Below are 16902 nucleotides of genomic sequence, written 5' to 3' on the forward strand. Positions count from 1 at the left end.
TCTGAATCCTCCAATAAGCACCATTGGAGTCATTATCCACAAGTGGAAGCAACATCACCCTGTCATCAACCGGCCAAAGACAGGAGCTCCGAGCAAGATTTCTGAGCAGGGAGTCAGAAGAATAGTCAGAAGAGTAGACCAAGAGCCAAGGACCACTCAATAAGAGCTCCAGAAACACTTGGAGGCAACAGGTGCCATCGTCACAGAGAAAACAATAGGCAATGCACTCCATTGCTCATGCTCACCCCGCAAGACTCCATTACTAAAGAAAAGGCATGGCGAATCTTGTTTAAAGTTTACTACAACTCATTTAGACAAGCCTATGGAATGCTAGGAGACTAGTCTGGTCAGACGAGAGCAAAATTTTACTTATTTGTCTATCATACTACACACCATGTTTGGAGAAGAAATGACACTAATATTGTGCACATTTACTAATAACTCTGTATTAACAGCAACCTTAGAATCCACATCACTGTACTAACACTTGCCTTATAATCACAGCTGTATAATAATAAATACATGTATAAGCAGTCAACCATCTACGCTTACTAGAGATGACAGAATTATTGCCATTTCTTTTGTTAATAATACTTGTGTGAGCAAACAAGCCTATACAATATACTACAAAACACTGCAATACTGTTTTAGAATATATTTTATTAACAAATTGTTGGCAATACATTATACGTAACAGTGGAAATACACAGGGAACAAATGTTTAAAAATGTACTTCCAGTCTTACACAAAGAGAAGTGAAATTACATATCATGTTGCAACAGGTCTTCTTGAGTTGTACACCTTTATCCCGTTCTGCATGGAGGAGCGGGCGTGTTTAGTCAGCAGAGCTCCAGTTGTTTGCTTCTCTCCACACAGATCCCTGTTGGACCAAACAGTCAAGAATTAAACAAGGGCAATCTTCTTCAAACAACTGAATTGACTTTTAATGTAAATTACTGTATATTACAACAGAAAAAAAAAATCATTGTAAAGATAGAAGTTTAGGCTACACTGAATACTGAGTCATGCTTAGGCTACAACTCTATCCTGTTGGTTAATTGTTAGATTATGCATGTTTAGGCAGGAGTCTGAAATGCTGAATATACAGTGATATGTGCAAAAATGCATACATTTTAAAACTCTTATTCTCCATATAACAGTCCTATAATTGGTATTACTGGTATCTGATACTCTTTTAAAACCGTGGTTTTCAAAGTGGTGTCCCGGGAGCCTCGGGAATCCGTGATGTATATCCAGGGATATTAGATTTTTATCATACAACAGTTAGTCCACTAATTTCACTGGATGAGAAACATTCCAAGAGTGCATATATTTAGAATAACCGCACTGCGAGGTTACACTGTTTGCATCACTCTGCTTGATCGTCATGTAAAATTCCAATTTTGAAAACAGTCCCACTGAAGAAGCCACGCTTGGCTGTGGCTCAGGTGGTAGAGCGGGTTGTCCACTAATTGTAGGGTTGGCGGTTCGATTCCTGGCCCACATGACTCCACATACCGAAGTGTCCTTGGGCAAGACACTGAATCCCAATTGCTCCCGATGGCAAGTTCGCAATTTGCATGGCAGCTCTACTACCATTGCTGTATGAGTGTGTGTGAATGAGACATAGTGTAAAGCACTTTGGAGAAAAGCGCTATATAAGCGCAGACTATTTAAGCCACAACAGTTAACATTAGCAACATCATCAGTGGACATGGTAATCGATACAGTTTTCATGAATATAACTTCTGACTTAAAATCTGAAATCTCGTCAGATGAAGATGAAACGATAGACGGGAAACCAATGTCACCGGAAGCAACTTTAACGGGAATGTAAAAATAAATGCGAGCTAGCTAGCCAGGACTATCAGTGAGTATCACTTTTTCGGGATCTATTTCCATTCACGGAGCAAAAATAACCCAAATATTTGTGTCTGAAATGTCAGCGAGTTGATATTAATATCTCATTTATAAAACTGCTGTATAAAAGCAATATCGTACTTATAATAGTGCAGTTATACTGAATATCGGCGTGACTGTATAGTATCAGCCGATATGATTTAGTTATAACAGCTGTAAGCATAACTGTAGTGGTAAAATAACTCAACTACATCTGGAAAGGTGAGGAATAAAAACTTTTCAGGTTTGAATAAACCAATACAATAGTACATATCAACTATGTCATTCTTAAAATGAAATCTGTGCTGTGATCATAGGGGGGTCATTAGAAATTCTTTCACTCTGGAAGTGGTTCAGCAGCTCTGACGTTCGTGGTGATGGAAGTACTTCGAAAGGCTAGTAAAGAACTACATCTGCTCCTCCCTTCCCAGCTCATTTGACCTACTCCAGTTTGCCTACAGGCTCAAATGAAACTGAAACAGACAGAGGTACAGATGTCCCCATCTCCCACCTGCTGCATTCCACCGTATCCCACCATGAAAAAGGGAGGGGGATTTATGAGAGTTCTACTCATTGACTACAGTTTGGCTTTCAATACCATGAAAATGAGATCCCTTGGGCTGAACAACTCTCTCTGCAAATGGGTTCTTAACTTCCTCGCCAGCTGACCGCAGGTGGTTATGGTGGATCATCTGACTTATAACGTTACACTGAACGTCAGTAAGACCAAGGAGATGGTGGTGGATTTCAGAAAACAGCAGACAGGAAACTACACCCCACTAATCATGAACGGGACTTCAGTGAAAAAGTGACCAGCTTCACATACCGTGGTGTGGTCCAAGACCACTCCTGGTCACACCACACCCATAACGTAATAAAAAGAAAGCAAGGCAGTAGCTCAGACAACTCCAGAAGTTCACGCTCTCCTCCCACATTCTGAAGACATTCTATACCTGTGCAGTTGAGAGCATCCTGACAGGTAACATCACTACCTGGTATGGCAACAGTTCCACACCATTAGGAGCCTACTATCTATCCTAACTCCAACTAACTAACCATCCATCCATCCATCTTCCATACCGATTATCCTTCACATGGTCATGTGGGATTCTGGAGCCTATCCCAAGGAACTCGGGGCACAAGGCGAGGGACACCTTGGACGGGGTGCCAACTCATCGCAGGGCGCAATCGCACATCCATTCACACACTAAGGACAATTTGGAAATGCCAATCAACCTACGTGTCTAGGGAGGAAACTGGAGTACCCAGAGGAAACCCTTGAAGCACGGGGAGAACATGCAAGCTCTGGCTCTGTGCACACAGCACGGAGGCAGTTATTGAACCCCCAACCCCATAGCTAAAATGCTAACTAATAAGCCACCATGCCCCACCAGACCCCCATACCCAACCCACTCTACCCACCAACTAGACTGCCACTATTTGCAAATGACCCCCCCACACAAACACACACACACATACAGTACTGTGCAAGTCTTAGACACCCTGAGGTTTGTTATTGGTTTTTTTAATCAAGTCTTGTTAGATATTTATTTTATGAGTTTTTTTCAACAATAAATTCAATGCGACAGAAAAATGTTCATATGTCTGTAAAGAAAGGAACATATTACAAAAAAGACACAAAATTCTCTCAAGATTTACTGGCACAAACAGTCTCCAGAGGACCTGTGGCAGATTCTCCAAGATGTTTAGAAAAACTTACCAGCACAAATTCCTTCTAAAACTGCACAAACCTTACCAAAAGCTACTGAAGCCAGAGTCATATCTCCCTGCAGTTCTCGCTTAGTTTCCCGCAGAAACTAAGTAGGGTTGAGCCTGGCCAGTACCTGGATGAGTGACCTCCTGGGGAAAACTAAGCTTGCTGCTGGAAGTAGTACTAGTGAGGCCAGCAGGGGGTGCTCACCCTGTGGTCTGTGTGGGGCCTAATGCCCCAGTATAGTGTCAGGGACACTACACTGTTTAAATAAAATTAAAAAAGCACCGTCTTAAACCCAGGTCCTGACTCTCTGTGGTTATTAAAAATCTGAGGACACTTCTTGTAAACAGTAAGGGTAAAACCCAGGTGTACTGGCGAAATTTCCCCATTGGCCCTTATCTATCATGGCCCCCTAATAATCTCCATCTCTGAACTGGATACATCACTCTCTCATCTCCAGTAATAGCCGGTGTGTGGTGGGTGTTCTGGTGCACCATGGCTGCAGTCATATCATCCAGGTGGATGCTACACACTAGTGGTGGTTTGAGGAGATTTCCCCCTTATACAATGTAAAGCACTTTGAGTGCCTAGCTATATAAATCTTAGGAATAATTACTATAATTATTATTGAAGCATTTTTAAAGAGCAACTGGTTGACATACTAAATACTGACTTTTATTACTGCCTATTGCTTCTTATAGTATATAGAAATGTTTACATGTCATTATTTTTCAGGCAAATTTGCTTTATAGCATCTTTGTATGTGCCTAAGACTTTTACACACTTAAATTTTTGTATATCTGTATATTCATATTTAATCTTTGCTAATTGCACAGTGCCACCCACTGAATCACACACTTCCCCCTTGAATTGCTTCTTTTAATATTAATTTCAAAGTGTACATTTACAGAGACCACGTGTGCAAAGATGCTATTCACCGTATGTAAGGCTCTATGTCCTGCTGTGTCCACTTCTCCCTCATAGCAAAGAGAGCGTTAAAGCGCTCCAGTGTATCCTCAGGCAGGTCCTCTACTCGCAACAGTGAGATGGTCTCTGGCCTCGAGCTGCAGTCCACCAGAGCTAAGCCCTGCGCAGAACACACATCGACCACTCTATAATGAGACCTCTTACAGTGGAAGTTACACATATCACTGCCAAATGTGTGCAAGTGCATCTTCTTACACTGAGCTGGTCCAGTCTTGTGCTCACGCCCTCAGGAACGCTCTGCTGCCACACTTCCTGAAACTCGGACAGGTTGAACTTAACAGCGTTCTGCAGCAGCATTTGAGCCATGGCCCTGCACACTTTATCCTCATCCAGTGCATACATCACCTCTCCATCTGAGCAAAGGACAGAGAGAGTGATCGAGATGGAAAGACAGGAATGTTCACAGGATCATCACTTTTACATTTAAATTGCTTGAATTCTGGACAACGTAGAAAAAAAAAGTCATATATTGAGGCCATAGACTAAATTTACTGACCTTCGGTGTTATACCGTCTTCCGTAACAGTTGAGACAGTGCTCGATCATTGCTCTGAAAATGGTGCAGTAGAGTCAGTGCACATACCCTTAAACTACTAACTAAAATATGCAACAGTTATTATTTTTAAATTACCTTTGAACTTATTTCAAATATAAACATAAATTTATATACATTATACTTATTTCAAATATAAACTTCCAACATAAATTTCAAATGACTTGAAAATGACCGGAAAAATTCGGAAAATGACCGAATGAGCGTTAATGAGTAATTTGTACGGCCGTATGTTTAAACGTTACACCCTGTGAGCCCCGGTTGCACTCACTTAGGCTCTAAAGGTGCCAGCTCCTCCAGACACACACTGAGAGGCACTTTACTCAAAGACCATGACTCTGAATCCACCAGCTGAGTCACATGACCCAGGAGCTTCAGCTCGTAATCAAAATCCAAAATCCGCCAGTATCCTGGAGAACAGAGTACACGCAGGCGTAAACACACTGGACTCAGAGCAGAACTTCTTTCAGAGTGAAATTTCTGTAACACTTAGCATTAGGGCTGGGCGATATAACAAAAACAAAAATCACATCACAATGCATTATATGATGTTTAATATATCTGATAAACAACTGGCAAAATAAGTGCTGAAATAAAACTGTGAAATTAAGGACTGTTGAACTGAGTTGATTGGGGGTGTTACGGGGACATACGACACTTCCAATCTTCCAATTTTTAATATTGGATAAAAACAAATACATCAAATGTGATGCTTCCTTTCATTTCCACTTAGTTCACGATTTAAAAAATATTATAATAACATATACCAATGATGTTTCAGAAGTGTTTCGTGTCATGTTATCACAATAACAATATTATATCAACTTTCCTAAACTTTAACCTATGTCACAGTGGTTACCTAATATACTCTTTGTGGCTTTAAGTAGAGACCGATAACCAGTTTTACCAATATTTTCCCTGACACTTAAGCATTTTCCCATAATCGGACATCGTTTTGTAATATCGGATCCACCCATAAATGGAGCCATCTTGTGGGCGTTTTGAGAATTGCATGCAGGACCGGGATTACAACACTGAATCTGAGGCAAGGCGAGTCAACGATGTGCACAGGTAAAGTATACTTGCTTTGCTTTACTTAATACTAGAGATGCACCGATACTAAATTTCTCAGCCGATACCGATAACCGATTATTCAGAGTGATATCGGCCAATATCAATAACCGATAGTTCTGCCTTTTATACCTTCTTTTAAATTAATAATAATTAATTCCACAATTCTGAAAGAAATGCAAATAAAAACTTTATTCTCTCCATTTCAACAAGTTGTTTCACAGTATCTGGTCTCATAAACACATGACTCTAATTAACTAACACATGAACCACATTCTGAAGATTAAAGTAAGATTTCTTAACTTATTGAATGTTAAGTCATATTAACATTGACTGAATTCTAAAAAACCTCCTGTTAGTCTCACATTCACTCACCCACAAACAAAAGCATTTCTACTTCATCACTGACATCAAACTGATAAATAATATCAACATTTTTTATTTATTAACATTAACTGGATATGAAATATACTACTCTAATATATATTTTTCTGTGCAATATATACTTTTTAGTCAACTCATCTTCATTTAAATCTTTCAAAAGTGTACTGGCCTTTTAATTCAGCTCGAGCAGTGCAGCAAAAATAAAAAAAAATTAAAAAATAAATAATTGACTCGACGCAGAAACTCCTGTTTCACTGCTGCTCATGTCCGGTGTAAAATTTGAGCATTACAGAGATTACAAACTGCAGTTCTGTCGTCATTCCACACAAGAGACATCTTTATACACAGCACGAACCTGATGCGTTTTCCCGCCCTCTTTTGATTCACAGGATATAACCGGCCCTGAACATCGGATGTTTTTAAAACTATCGGCTGATTGCCCATAGCTGGAAAAATAGCCTTTATCGGCCGATACATCGGTGCATCTCTACTTAATACATTTTATTTAACATAACATAATGCACAAATGAGATGCGTTACATAAACGCTTGATATGTAGTGTAAGCAGCTTGGTGCTAAGAAAGAGACAAACTCCAAGAGTCACGTAATCTGTTTACCTCATCGAAGCTTTTATTTTTAAAAAAGCCGCTTTACTAACAGTGCACTTTATTTTATTTTTTTATGCTCTTTCAGACCTGTTTATTTATTGGTGTATAAATAAGAGTTTAATTTTGTTTTATATGTGATGAGGAAGTGAAATTGACAAAATTGTTATATATATATATTTTTAAAAAGGTTCCGTTCAGTGTTATCACCGTCAAAAACAGAAGTAAAACAATACATAAATATCGGTTCTGCATATCGGTTATTAGGCACATAAACATGCAAATATCTGTATCGGTTATAAAAAATCTATATCGGTCGATCACTAGCTTTAAGGATCTTCGGCGTCCTCAGCAATACTTACCATCAATTTTACATGCATGAATTCCTTGAAGGTAGGCCTCAATCTCCTTTTGGCTTCCTTGTATTCTCTCTAGAAGGTCCTCCATAGTATGCTGAGAAAAATAAATACACCAATCAAGCCTGTATCCACTTGACTCCATCTAAATGGACACATTTAATACATTCAGATCTGTGTGTGTGAAGCACGTAAGTCATGCACTTGGGTCCTGTACCTTGAGCTCTGGAGACTCCTGTGCACCGATCGGTGGGCCGTCGTATGGGTTCTCCATAAGCAGCTTCTTGAGTTTCTTTAACTTTGGTCGTTGGCGTCTCAGCTCCCAGTAACTGTTAGCGCAACCCCAGATCTGACAACAGAAAATGGTATTACATGTTGCATATTTATTTCTTCATTTCTCAGACACTTTTATTCAAAGCAACCTCGAAAGGCAAAATACGATCTGAAGGCTGCAACACTGTGCCACCTCACAGCTCCACAATTCCAGGTATATCCCGAGGTTACTGTCTGTACGGAGATTTGCCCGCTCTCCCTGTATATGCATGGGTTTCCTCTGTATTCTCTGGTTTCCTCCGACATCCCAAATATATGCTGGTACATAGATTGACTACACTACATTTCCTCTAAGCATGAATAAGGTCTTAATGTGTGTGTGTATGTGTGTGTGTGTGTGTGTGTGTGTGTGTGCATCCAAAGTGTATTCCCACATTGTGCCCAGTGTCCCTGGGACAGGTTTTGGAATCCACCATGACCCTGACCAGGACAAAGTGTTTTCAGATTAATGAATGAATTAATACAATCCAAGCTACGAAAGCAACTAACAGTGAATGTCATATGACTGATAAAGTGCCAAGTAATACAAATAAACACAAGCAAAAGTCCTTGATCACCTCTACGACATGCCACAATAATAGAACAGGCTAATGTACAAATACAGAGCTCACAGACACCACAGAGGTCACAACAACGTGAATTGGCTAAATCGATTCCCTTTCCATATTACAAGACCTTTTGCTCAATCAACATTTTCTTTATTTTTTTGAGTCATGCACCTGTTTTTGCACCTGAGAGGTTTGATTTCTTGTGACTTTAACCAAATATAACGGAGATTAAACTGTTTCCTTGCAGGTAGGAGTTGGGTCTTCAGGGCTATAAGGCCTTACCTGGGCTTGGATTAACTTAGGATCTGATGCGCTGTCAGAGAGCTGCTCTGGAGTCCTACATCCTGGTAGAAACAGGAGCAAATTGGACGTGTCCGCTATTTTCAAGTCATAGGTCTTGTCTTCGCTGCACAGGACCGCATGCTCATCTTTGTCACCTCTGATTGTAAGACTGATAATAAAGAGGCACAACAAATTGCAATCAGTACAAACTTCACTCAGAGCTTCTTTAGCTCAGTGCGTCTCAAAGTGGGGGTCAGTGACTATTTCTTTTGGACTAGTCACATGAATTGAATTTGAATGTATCTAATCCAGTACGGTGTCACGGTTTTCACAGTTATCATATGATCGAATGGCTTTTTCAAGATACAGGATTAAATACATTTCTCTCTGGTAACAGCAGTTCGTCTTACTTTTGTGGTTTTTATCTCTTTTGTGTCTGGCTGTGACTCCTCAAACATTTTGGTTGGATTTTGCAACTCAGTCCTTCTAGACCCAGACTAAATCATATTACAGTAGTTTCTCTGTGCAGGGGATGCAGACCGCACTGAAAACCCTTTGACCGTGTAATCCGCTACTGTTATAAACATGTTACACTGCTACTTCTGCTGTCACACCGAACACATTAATAACGTCGACATACATGACGGCTATCAAACACACAGAACAACCGGCGTTGCTGAACAGAACTAACGGGAACAGCTATCTATTTTTGCCATGCTATTAGATGTTTTGCTGCCTTTTCCTCACAGCTCTATTTCTTTCAGCTTATCACAACAACGTGACAAATATTGACCATGTACAAGATTTTCTGGAATCGTCCCTCTCAAAAACAAAAAAAGAAGGACATTTAGGTGATTTTTCTCTTTGTTTCATTTTGTTGTTCATATATGAATTTACTATAGAACAACAAACAATCTGGGCCTGAATAGAGAACATTATAACAGTTGAAGAGGAATTGTGTTGTATGAATGGAAAGGGCAGGAGTAAAAAGCCTTATGCCTCAAATAAAGAGCCAGAATATTATTGTACACATTTATATAATGTTAAAGTTAATACTTAATGAATTATAATATTTTAAAATGGTGGATTTTCATAAAATATACTGGTCACGTGGTCTGGAGTGGTAACCATTTTGCCTGGTATTAGAGACTACATTGGGGGATAACTGCACAGCAAATAAAGCTCATTTCACATGCTAGTACTCCATAATTTGGTATACTTTGGCCATTTTTAAATAATTCCTCCTGCTAGCTTTACTGTGTAATATGTGCACTAGCTGTTGTTGCTAGGTAACTAAACCATAAGTTGTATGAAGTTATTTTCTTATGCCAGGCAACAGAACAAAACACTGCGCACCTCTTTCCTTCTTCAATGTGTTTACAAAGTGTATCGTCCAGTTCCATGAGGCAGTAATCTCCGGAGGAAACATTGTCGCTGAACGACAGGCAGTGTGTTACAGAGTTCAAGTCCTCTTCCTTTAGCTTCGCAATGTGTAGCGTGGCCTGAACCTCCTCTAATGTCCGCATCGCGTCTCCTCCTCGTCTAACGCTCGGACAGTGAGGCTTTACTTTGCTGCTGAATCAATCAAAACAGTGCAATGAGTATCAAAGCTAAAGCTAATGCTAATCTTCTTCGGCTTGTTATGAGCTCAATTTTCCCACAATATTGTGGCGGAAGACACATTTGGCCAGGGTTGCCAGGTCTCTGATAAAAGCAGCCTAACACTTAGACGTTCCGTACTTACTTACTTACTTATTTAAGTACTTAGCTACTTACTTACGTATTTACTAACTTGCGTATTTACTTACTTATTGACTTACTTACGTATTTACTTACTTGCGTATTTACTTACTTAAATACTTACTTACTTGTGTACTTAAGTACTTGCGTGCTTAAGTACTTACTTATATACTTACGTACTTACTTAGTTATGTATTTACTTACGTAAGTACTATGTACTTATTCACTTACTTACGCATTTACTTACTTAAGTACATACTTACTTACGAACTTACGTAAATAAATGGTATTACAGATGAATGATATGAAGTGGATTATTTTCCTATAAAAACACAAGTATTTTATCTTATACAACAGTGATTTGCATATGAATGCATTAAAACAATTATTTATTAAAGAACAATACATCATAATTATTATCTGCATGTTCTCCTTGTGCTTTGGAGGTTTCCTCTGTGTACTTCGGTTTCCTCCCCAGTCCAAAGACATGTTGGTGGCTGAGTGGCATTTCCAAATGGTCTGTTTTGTGTGTGTGTGTGTGTGTGTGTGTGTGTGTGTGTGTGTGTGTGTGTGTGTGTGTGTTTGAATGTGTTTGAATGTGTGCGATTGTGCCCTTCGATGGGTTGGCACCCTCCTTGTACCCTGTGTTCCCTGGTTCTCTTACCCATTGCAACTTGAGGAAAGTTTGATATAGTAAACCACCGACCAAATCCAGAAGAGTTCTGATAGATAACCACGGATCTGGCAACACTGCAATATTCGTGACGTTCTCTAAGGCCTGTAGATGTCGTAGCTGAGCGACACCGCGGTTGTCCAGTAGATGTCGCTATAGCTACAGGTTTTACTGCATACTGAATGCTGAATCCTAAATGCTTTGTATATCACACTTATAGTGCGCAAAATATAGCGTAGAAGCATTGATTTCAAACCGGATGTAGTGCACTTGTGTAGGAAGTACGACGCTATTTGGGATTCAAGAAAAGATTTTAGAGTTTTTCAGCTTGAAAAACACTTTTGTTGGTTCGGTCCCTTTTTAAATTTCATCCTTGTTTCCACAATGTGTCCCCGAGACTATAATCTAACTTTTTGCAACGTGATTTATTTGTAGAATAAAGTGAATAAAGGTAAAATAGTGAAATGAAAGAAAATGGAATTGCCTAAACGTCTAAAGTTCTTTATTTCTTAAAATAAATCACTCTAATTTCTCTACCTTTGTAAAAAAAAAAAAAAAAAAAGGCAATAATGTGTGTAAGATGGTGAATGTTGTGCTAAACCCCGCCTTGTCGGTGCACGCCCCCAGTGACTCGCCCTGTGCTCAGTGCTCGAGGCGTGCTGCTAGTGCAGCAGAGTAAACACTCAGGCGTCATCTGGTCACAGGGGTTGATCACTGACAATCCGGACCTGTCATGATCCATGACACATGACCATTAATTCATTTGCAGCCTTGGACAAAATTCTGAAGAAGAAAAAAAAATAATCTGTATGTATGTTTTTGCCCCCCCAACACAGAAGTGTCTTTGTGCGACTGGAAAGCGCGAGCGCTTTTGCTTGATGGGATACAAAAGGTACATGTTCACGCCTGTCATTCGGAATTCAAACCGGGTCTGAATGAGTCAGGCTCCAGTTATGGACGGAACAAGTCAGCGGTGACTTTGATCGCAAAACATTATTCAGGATTTGTTGGAAACACTTTCATCATCAAATCAGCAAGGTAATCTCTCTTCTTCTTCAGTCTACTGTGTTATTAGTTGAAGCAGGCGATCATGTGTTATGACATGTGTCCCACCTGTCATTATGAACTATTTATTAGAAAATCCCATGATTATCCTGATCAATGTGTGAGATTGATGTCCTGATTTTGAGTAGCTTGTGGTATAAATTCCTATACTGCTGAAAAACAGTCTGTCCAGTAATAATAATAATAATAATAATAATAATAATAATAATAATAATTCTTGTCGTGTTTTTAACATTTGATGTGCTAACATTTCTGGCTCTGTCATGTTCAGAGATGGACTCGATCGGGAACAGCATGCAGAACAAGGCTGCCGAGCTGGAGCGCATGGCTGAAGTGCTCTTTACAGGCGAGCAGCTGAGGTAAGCGTAATTCTACACGGCCGTGTCCCAAACCGCACACTACCCTACTACATAGTGCGCGAGGTTTGTACCCAAGCCGCGTGCTTCCGCTCTGAATAATCCTCATAATATGCGAACATATATTATGACGTGATATTTAGAGTAGTAGAACGGTTTGGGACACAGCCTCAGCGCGCGCTTCTGTACCTAAACAAAGAACTCTCTCTCTCTCTCTCTCTCTCTCTCTCTCTCTCTCTCTCTCTCTCTCTCTCATCTATGTCCAATCCCAAATGCCCTACATTACACTTGACAGTGGGCTTGCATTCGACTGTATTGACCTTTGACACCCTTACAGATGTGTATGCATTCTTGATGTGTGTGTGTGTGTGTGTGTATGTGTGTGTGTGCGCGTGTGTGTGTTTGGCATGAGTGTTCAGCTTTCCCGAAAGATTATCTGCTAATCTAATTGTTCCGGTCTATTCCAAAAGAACACATCATGAAAATTACATTTCCACCGCAACACTCACGAACAAGGAAAATACCCTTGCATTTCCATCAGTTCCAGATGTATCTAGGACAGTAGTGTGTGCTTTGGGATGTGATGCTGCCGTCTAAACAAAGGCAAGCGAACGAGCTCTCATGGACCTTCCTTGCTTTTCGAACATGGACTACATTTGACAACACGCAGGCTATATTTGACGTTCGACAGCTATGTAGGTTAGAAGAATTTCTGGGCATGCGTGAGGACTGGATTGCTCCTGTTGCAGAAGAGAACTCAGCCTTGACCCATAAAACCACATAACTGTAAAGATATCTGTGAGCTTTGAATGGCAGTAGATCAGCAATATGAATGCGTTGTACCAGTGAAAGCCATGCAGCTGTCAGCTGATGTGTCAGGACTGAATAGACACTGAGTGGAGTGCGCTCAGAGGGAGGTTCTGCCTGCATGCTGGATTCATTTGCATTCACATTGATCCGATTGGCAGAATGACATATAAGTGAGGTAGAATACAATCCAAGCATAGACCTTTCAAAGAGTGAGCAACGTGCCATTAGAGCAATTTTCCGGCAGTTGAGCAGCCTGGCAAGTAAAACAACACTACAATCAGAATAATTACTCGTGGGCCACCTTCTCTGGCTGCTAAATATACTGTGCATTATCTTCCACCTTTTATTATGTTTTGTACACAACAACAGCAGTTGTCTTTTACTGTAGAAGTCCTGAAAAAGACCTATTAAAACTTCAGACCAAAATCCAGACGTCTTATAAATATCTGGTAAAGACGACTTCTAAACGACTTTGTGCTCGCTGGAGAAACATGTGAGATAGCAGTAGGAGAGAGCTGAAACTAAACAGACATGCACACACACACACACACACACGCACACAAACAGTGTGAGACAGCAGCAACTAAATGTGGGGGTCGAAACAATACTGTGTAATCAGGATTGATAGCAACGTTAGTCAGGAAGCAGACAAATTATGTATGATACAATATTACAAGTAAAATGCAGTTACTGTATGTACGTAGTGGTACATGTTGCCACCAGCAAATGGGTCATAGTTCAGCTCAGGGAGTAAAAGCAAAAGTGTAACCACATAAATATACACACAGAGGCTAGGTGCAATGGGTGCCTCTATGGAAGTATAATAGTGCCAAATGTCCTCAAGGCAAAATGGCATGTTAAATTACATAAACTGAATAAAAACCTATCGCAATAACAATACTTGAATTTTTCTGCGCAGCAATTTGACACGAATTGCAAAAAACAACAACAAAAAAACACAGCAATAACAATGCTTGAATTAGTTTCCTCTGCAATTCAGTGGGTTTGTATATTTTGACTGCAAACTAAATTCCAGCATTCAAAATTCAATGCACATATATTCACCTTCCTAAAATACAATTCCAAAATATTCAGTTGTTAAAAATACCATCTTCATTATTCGTCAGGTAATATTTCAACACATTATTTTTCAACCTCAAAAAATCAGGTCTAAAAATTCAAGTCTTCACATCCGGGTCTCACAGGAAGAGCAATGGATTACTGATACTATTGTAACGTCACTCTGGGCCGGCCACAAACTCTCCTCTCTGTGCATTGCTATAGTGTATACTGCACTATGTTTTGCTAGTTCAAATTCATGTCTGAAAGCACGTTGCAGACTATACACTGGTACAGAATATCCTCAACATATTTTTTAATTTCAAGAGAATATGTAGTAAGACAATTACAGGCACGGGCTCCGTGTTTTGGAGAGATTGTTAATGATCACAGAATCACACTCATCATTTTACAGCAAAATGTCTACTTTTTAAAATGTGAGTTAAATGAAAATCTTAAAAGTATGACATAAATTAGTTTTTGTCCCAAAGCAGCAAAGTAGAATTTGAGAAATGAGAAATTTAAACATAAACTCTTTAAACACTGGAGCACTTCAATCGCACAAAAAAATGGAGATTCTTTTGAAAAATTACACTTTTGTGACACCTATTTGCAATAAACAATGCAAAATAATAATAATAATAATAATAATAATAATAATAATAATAATAATAATAATGATAATAATAATAATAATAATAATAGAAAAGGTTTTCATTTGTGTCACCCTCATATACCACAGTCTTTATTTGTATGCACTATCAATATACAGTACTGTGCAAAAGTCTTAAGACTAATCCTATTTTTTTTAGTACAAAGTTCATTATATATTTTTATTTTATGACTTCTACATTATCAGTACAAAAAAAAAACATGTTAGATTCCCAAACATTAGTTTTCCAGCACAAAATGGAATGTTACAGAAAAATGTTTGTATGTCAGTACAGAAAGCAGGATATTACATACAAAAAACATAATGAAGGCTGATGGGTTTTGCTGCAAAAATGAGAAGCAAGTGCAACAGTCAAAGAGAAGAAAGGTTCCGATAAGGAATTAATTTCCTTATAAAGCTGCACAAATTCTACCTGAGACTACAATTTCCTTTCTTTATTTGTTGTTTAAAGCAAAAGGTTGTCACACCAAATATTGACTTTGTTTAATTTATTACTGTTTATTGCTTTTTACAGTATTTATTTTACTGTAGAAACATGTAATTTCATTATTTTTGAAGGCATCTTTGCTCTACAGCATTTCTTTACATGTGCCTAAGACGTTTGCACAGTCCTGTACCTGTATTCATCTTAAACTTAGATGACCAAATGCAATCTGTTAATACCACCAACCAATACACTAGCCCTAGCCTAGTATTTTATATCCTAACAATATAAAGAACATTAAAATGTTGTGCATGGAGGAGTGGACTAAAGATCCCTCTACAAGTGTCTTCAATCTTGTTAGACATTACTGGACTCAGTGCTGTGATTCTCTACAGGGCAGGTGTCACGATATATTAACTGTAAGAGTGCTGATCATATTGAAACCAGGGTTTTGTAGAAAGATTGCATTACTTAATAAAACGTTGAAACACATGAACCTTGGACCTTGGAGCTGTGAGGTGGCAACATTACTACTGCACCACTGGGCTGCCCTGCTGGCTTTAAATAATACTCCATTAAAAAAAAGCCCCATAGTGAAATAGTAAAGCCTTTAAAAGGCAATATTAAAAGAGGAATATCCAATAAGTAAAATCATTGAAAAAATATAAAAACGGAATGAACGAAACTATATTTTATAATGATTTAATCAGCGTGGCAGGATGACACAGCGTTTGTCTGTGCAGAGTTTCACATATTCTCTGTTTGTGGGTTTCCTCTGGGTTCTCGAGTTTTCTCCTACTTACCATAAACATGCCAGTAAAATGAATTGGCTATGCTAAATTGTTCCTGGTGAATGAGTGTATGCATGGTGACCATGAAGTGGTGTCCCATTCAGAGTGTTTTCATAGAATCTTGAGCAAAGGTTGTCTTTTTATATTGTTGTGTTTATATACAGTTCATGGACTTCTGTCTTTAATTCGGACGCCAGGTTTTCAGTAAGGTTCAAATCTGTAGATCGAGATCGCCATTCTGTGTTTCTTGAACAATTTCTTGATTCCTTGTTGGAAAGTCTGTCTATAGTCAAGTCTGAACCTTGTGACAGAGGCAACCATGTTTTGTGCTGAAATATCCTGGTACTTTATCAGGTGCTTTTTCCTTATATGCTGTTTCCTTTTGGTACTGATCATGTGCACAACCTAAAAAGGTTTATTTTAGACTCATCTGACCACAACACAGAATGCCAACTGTACTTCCACTGACAGGTGGTGATATTTAGGCATTTTGTGAGAGTCTTTCAGGAAAGGTTCCTTTCCTACAGTGCTGTCAAACAGCTTGCTGTTATGAAAGTGTCGTTTAACAGTTGATTTTGAA

General features: G+C 39.1%; 2 protein-coding genes across 3 annotated transcripts in view; one reads left to right on the top strand and one right to left on the bottom strand.

Annotated features, from left to right (window-relative positions):
• Positions 1–642: 642 nt before the first annotated feature.
• dscc1 (DNA replication and sister chromatid cohesion 1) lies at positions 643–10403 on the bottom strand. The gene is given in 9 exon segments (NM_001200734.2): positions 643–880; positions 4552–4700; positions 4796–4953; positions 5097–5149; positions 5424–5562; positions 7575–7665; positions 7786–7917; positions 8732–8900; positions 10088–10403. Coding segments are annotated over 9 exon segments (1173 nt in total). The 5' UTR covers positions 10258–10403; the 3' UTR covers positions 643–768.
• A 1401-nt stretch (positions 10404–11804) lies between these two features.
• deptor (DEP domain containing MTOR-interacting protein) overlaps positions 11805–16902 on the top strand; it is a 47708-nt gene continuing 42610 nt past the window's right edge. Inside the window, exons 1-2 of one of the 2 annotated variants that reach the window (XM_017471011.3) lie at positions 11805–12182; positions 12481–12568. In XM_017471011.3, the coding sequence (XP_017326500.2) occupies positions 12483–12568 (86 nt within the window). In that variant the 5' untranslated portion in view covers positions 11805–12182; positions 12481–12482. The remainder of the gene's footprint in view (positions 12183–12480; positions 12569–16902) is intronic. The other variant, XM_017471001.3, reaches the window with a different exon arrangement.

The sequence above is a fragment of the Ictalurus punctatus genome, chromosome 1 (assembly GCF_001660625.3).
Source record: "Ictalurus punctatus breed USDA103 chromosome 1, Coco_2.0, whole genome shotgun sequence".
NCBI lineage: Eukaryota > Metazoa > Chordata > Actinopteri > Siluriformes > Ictaluridae > Ictalurus > Ictalurus punctatus.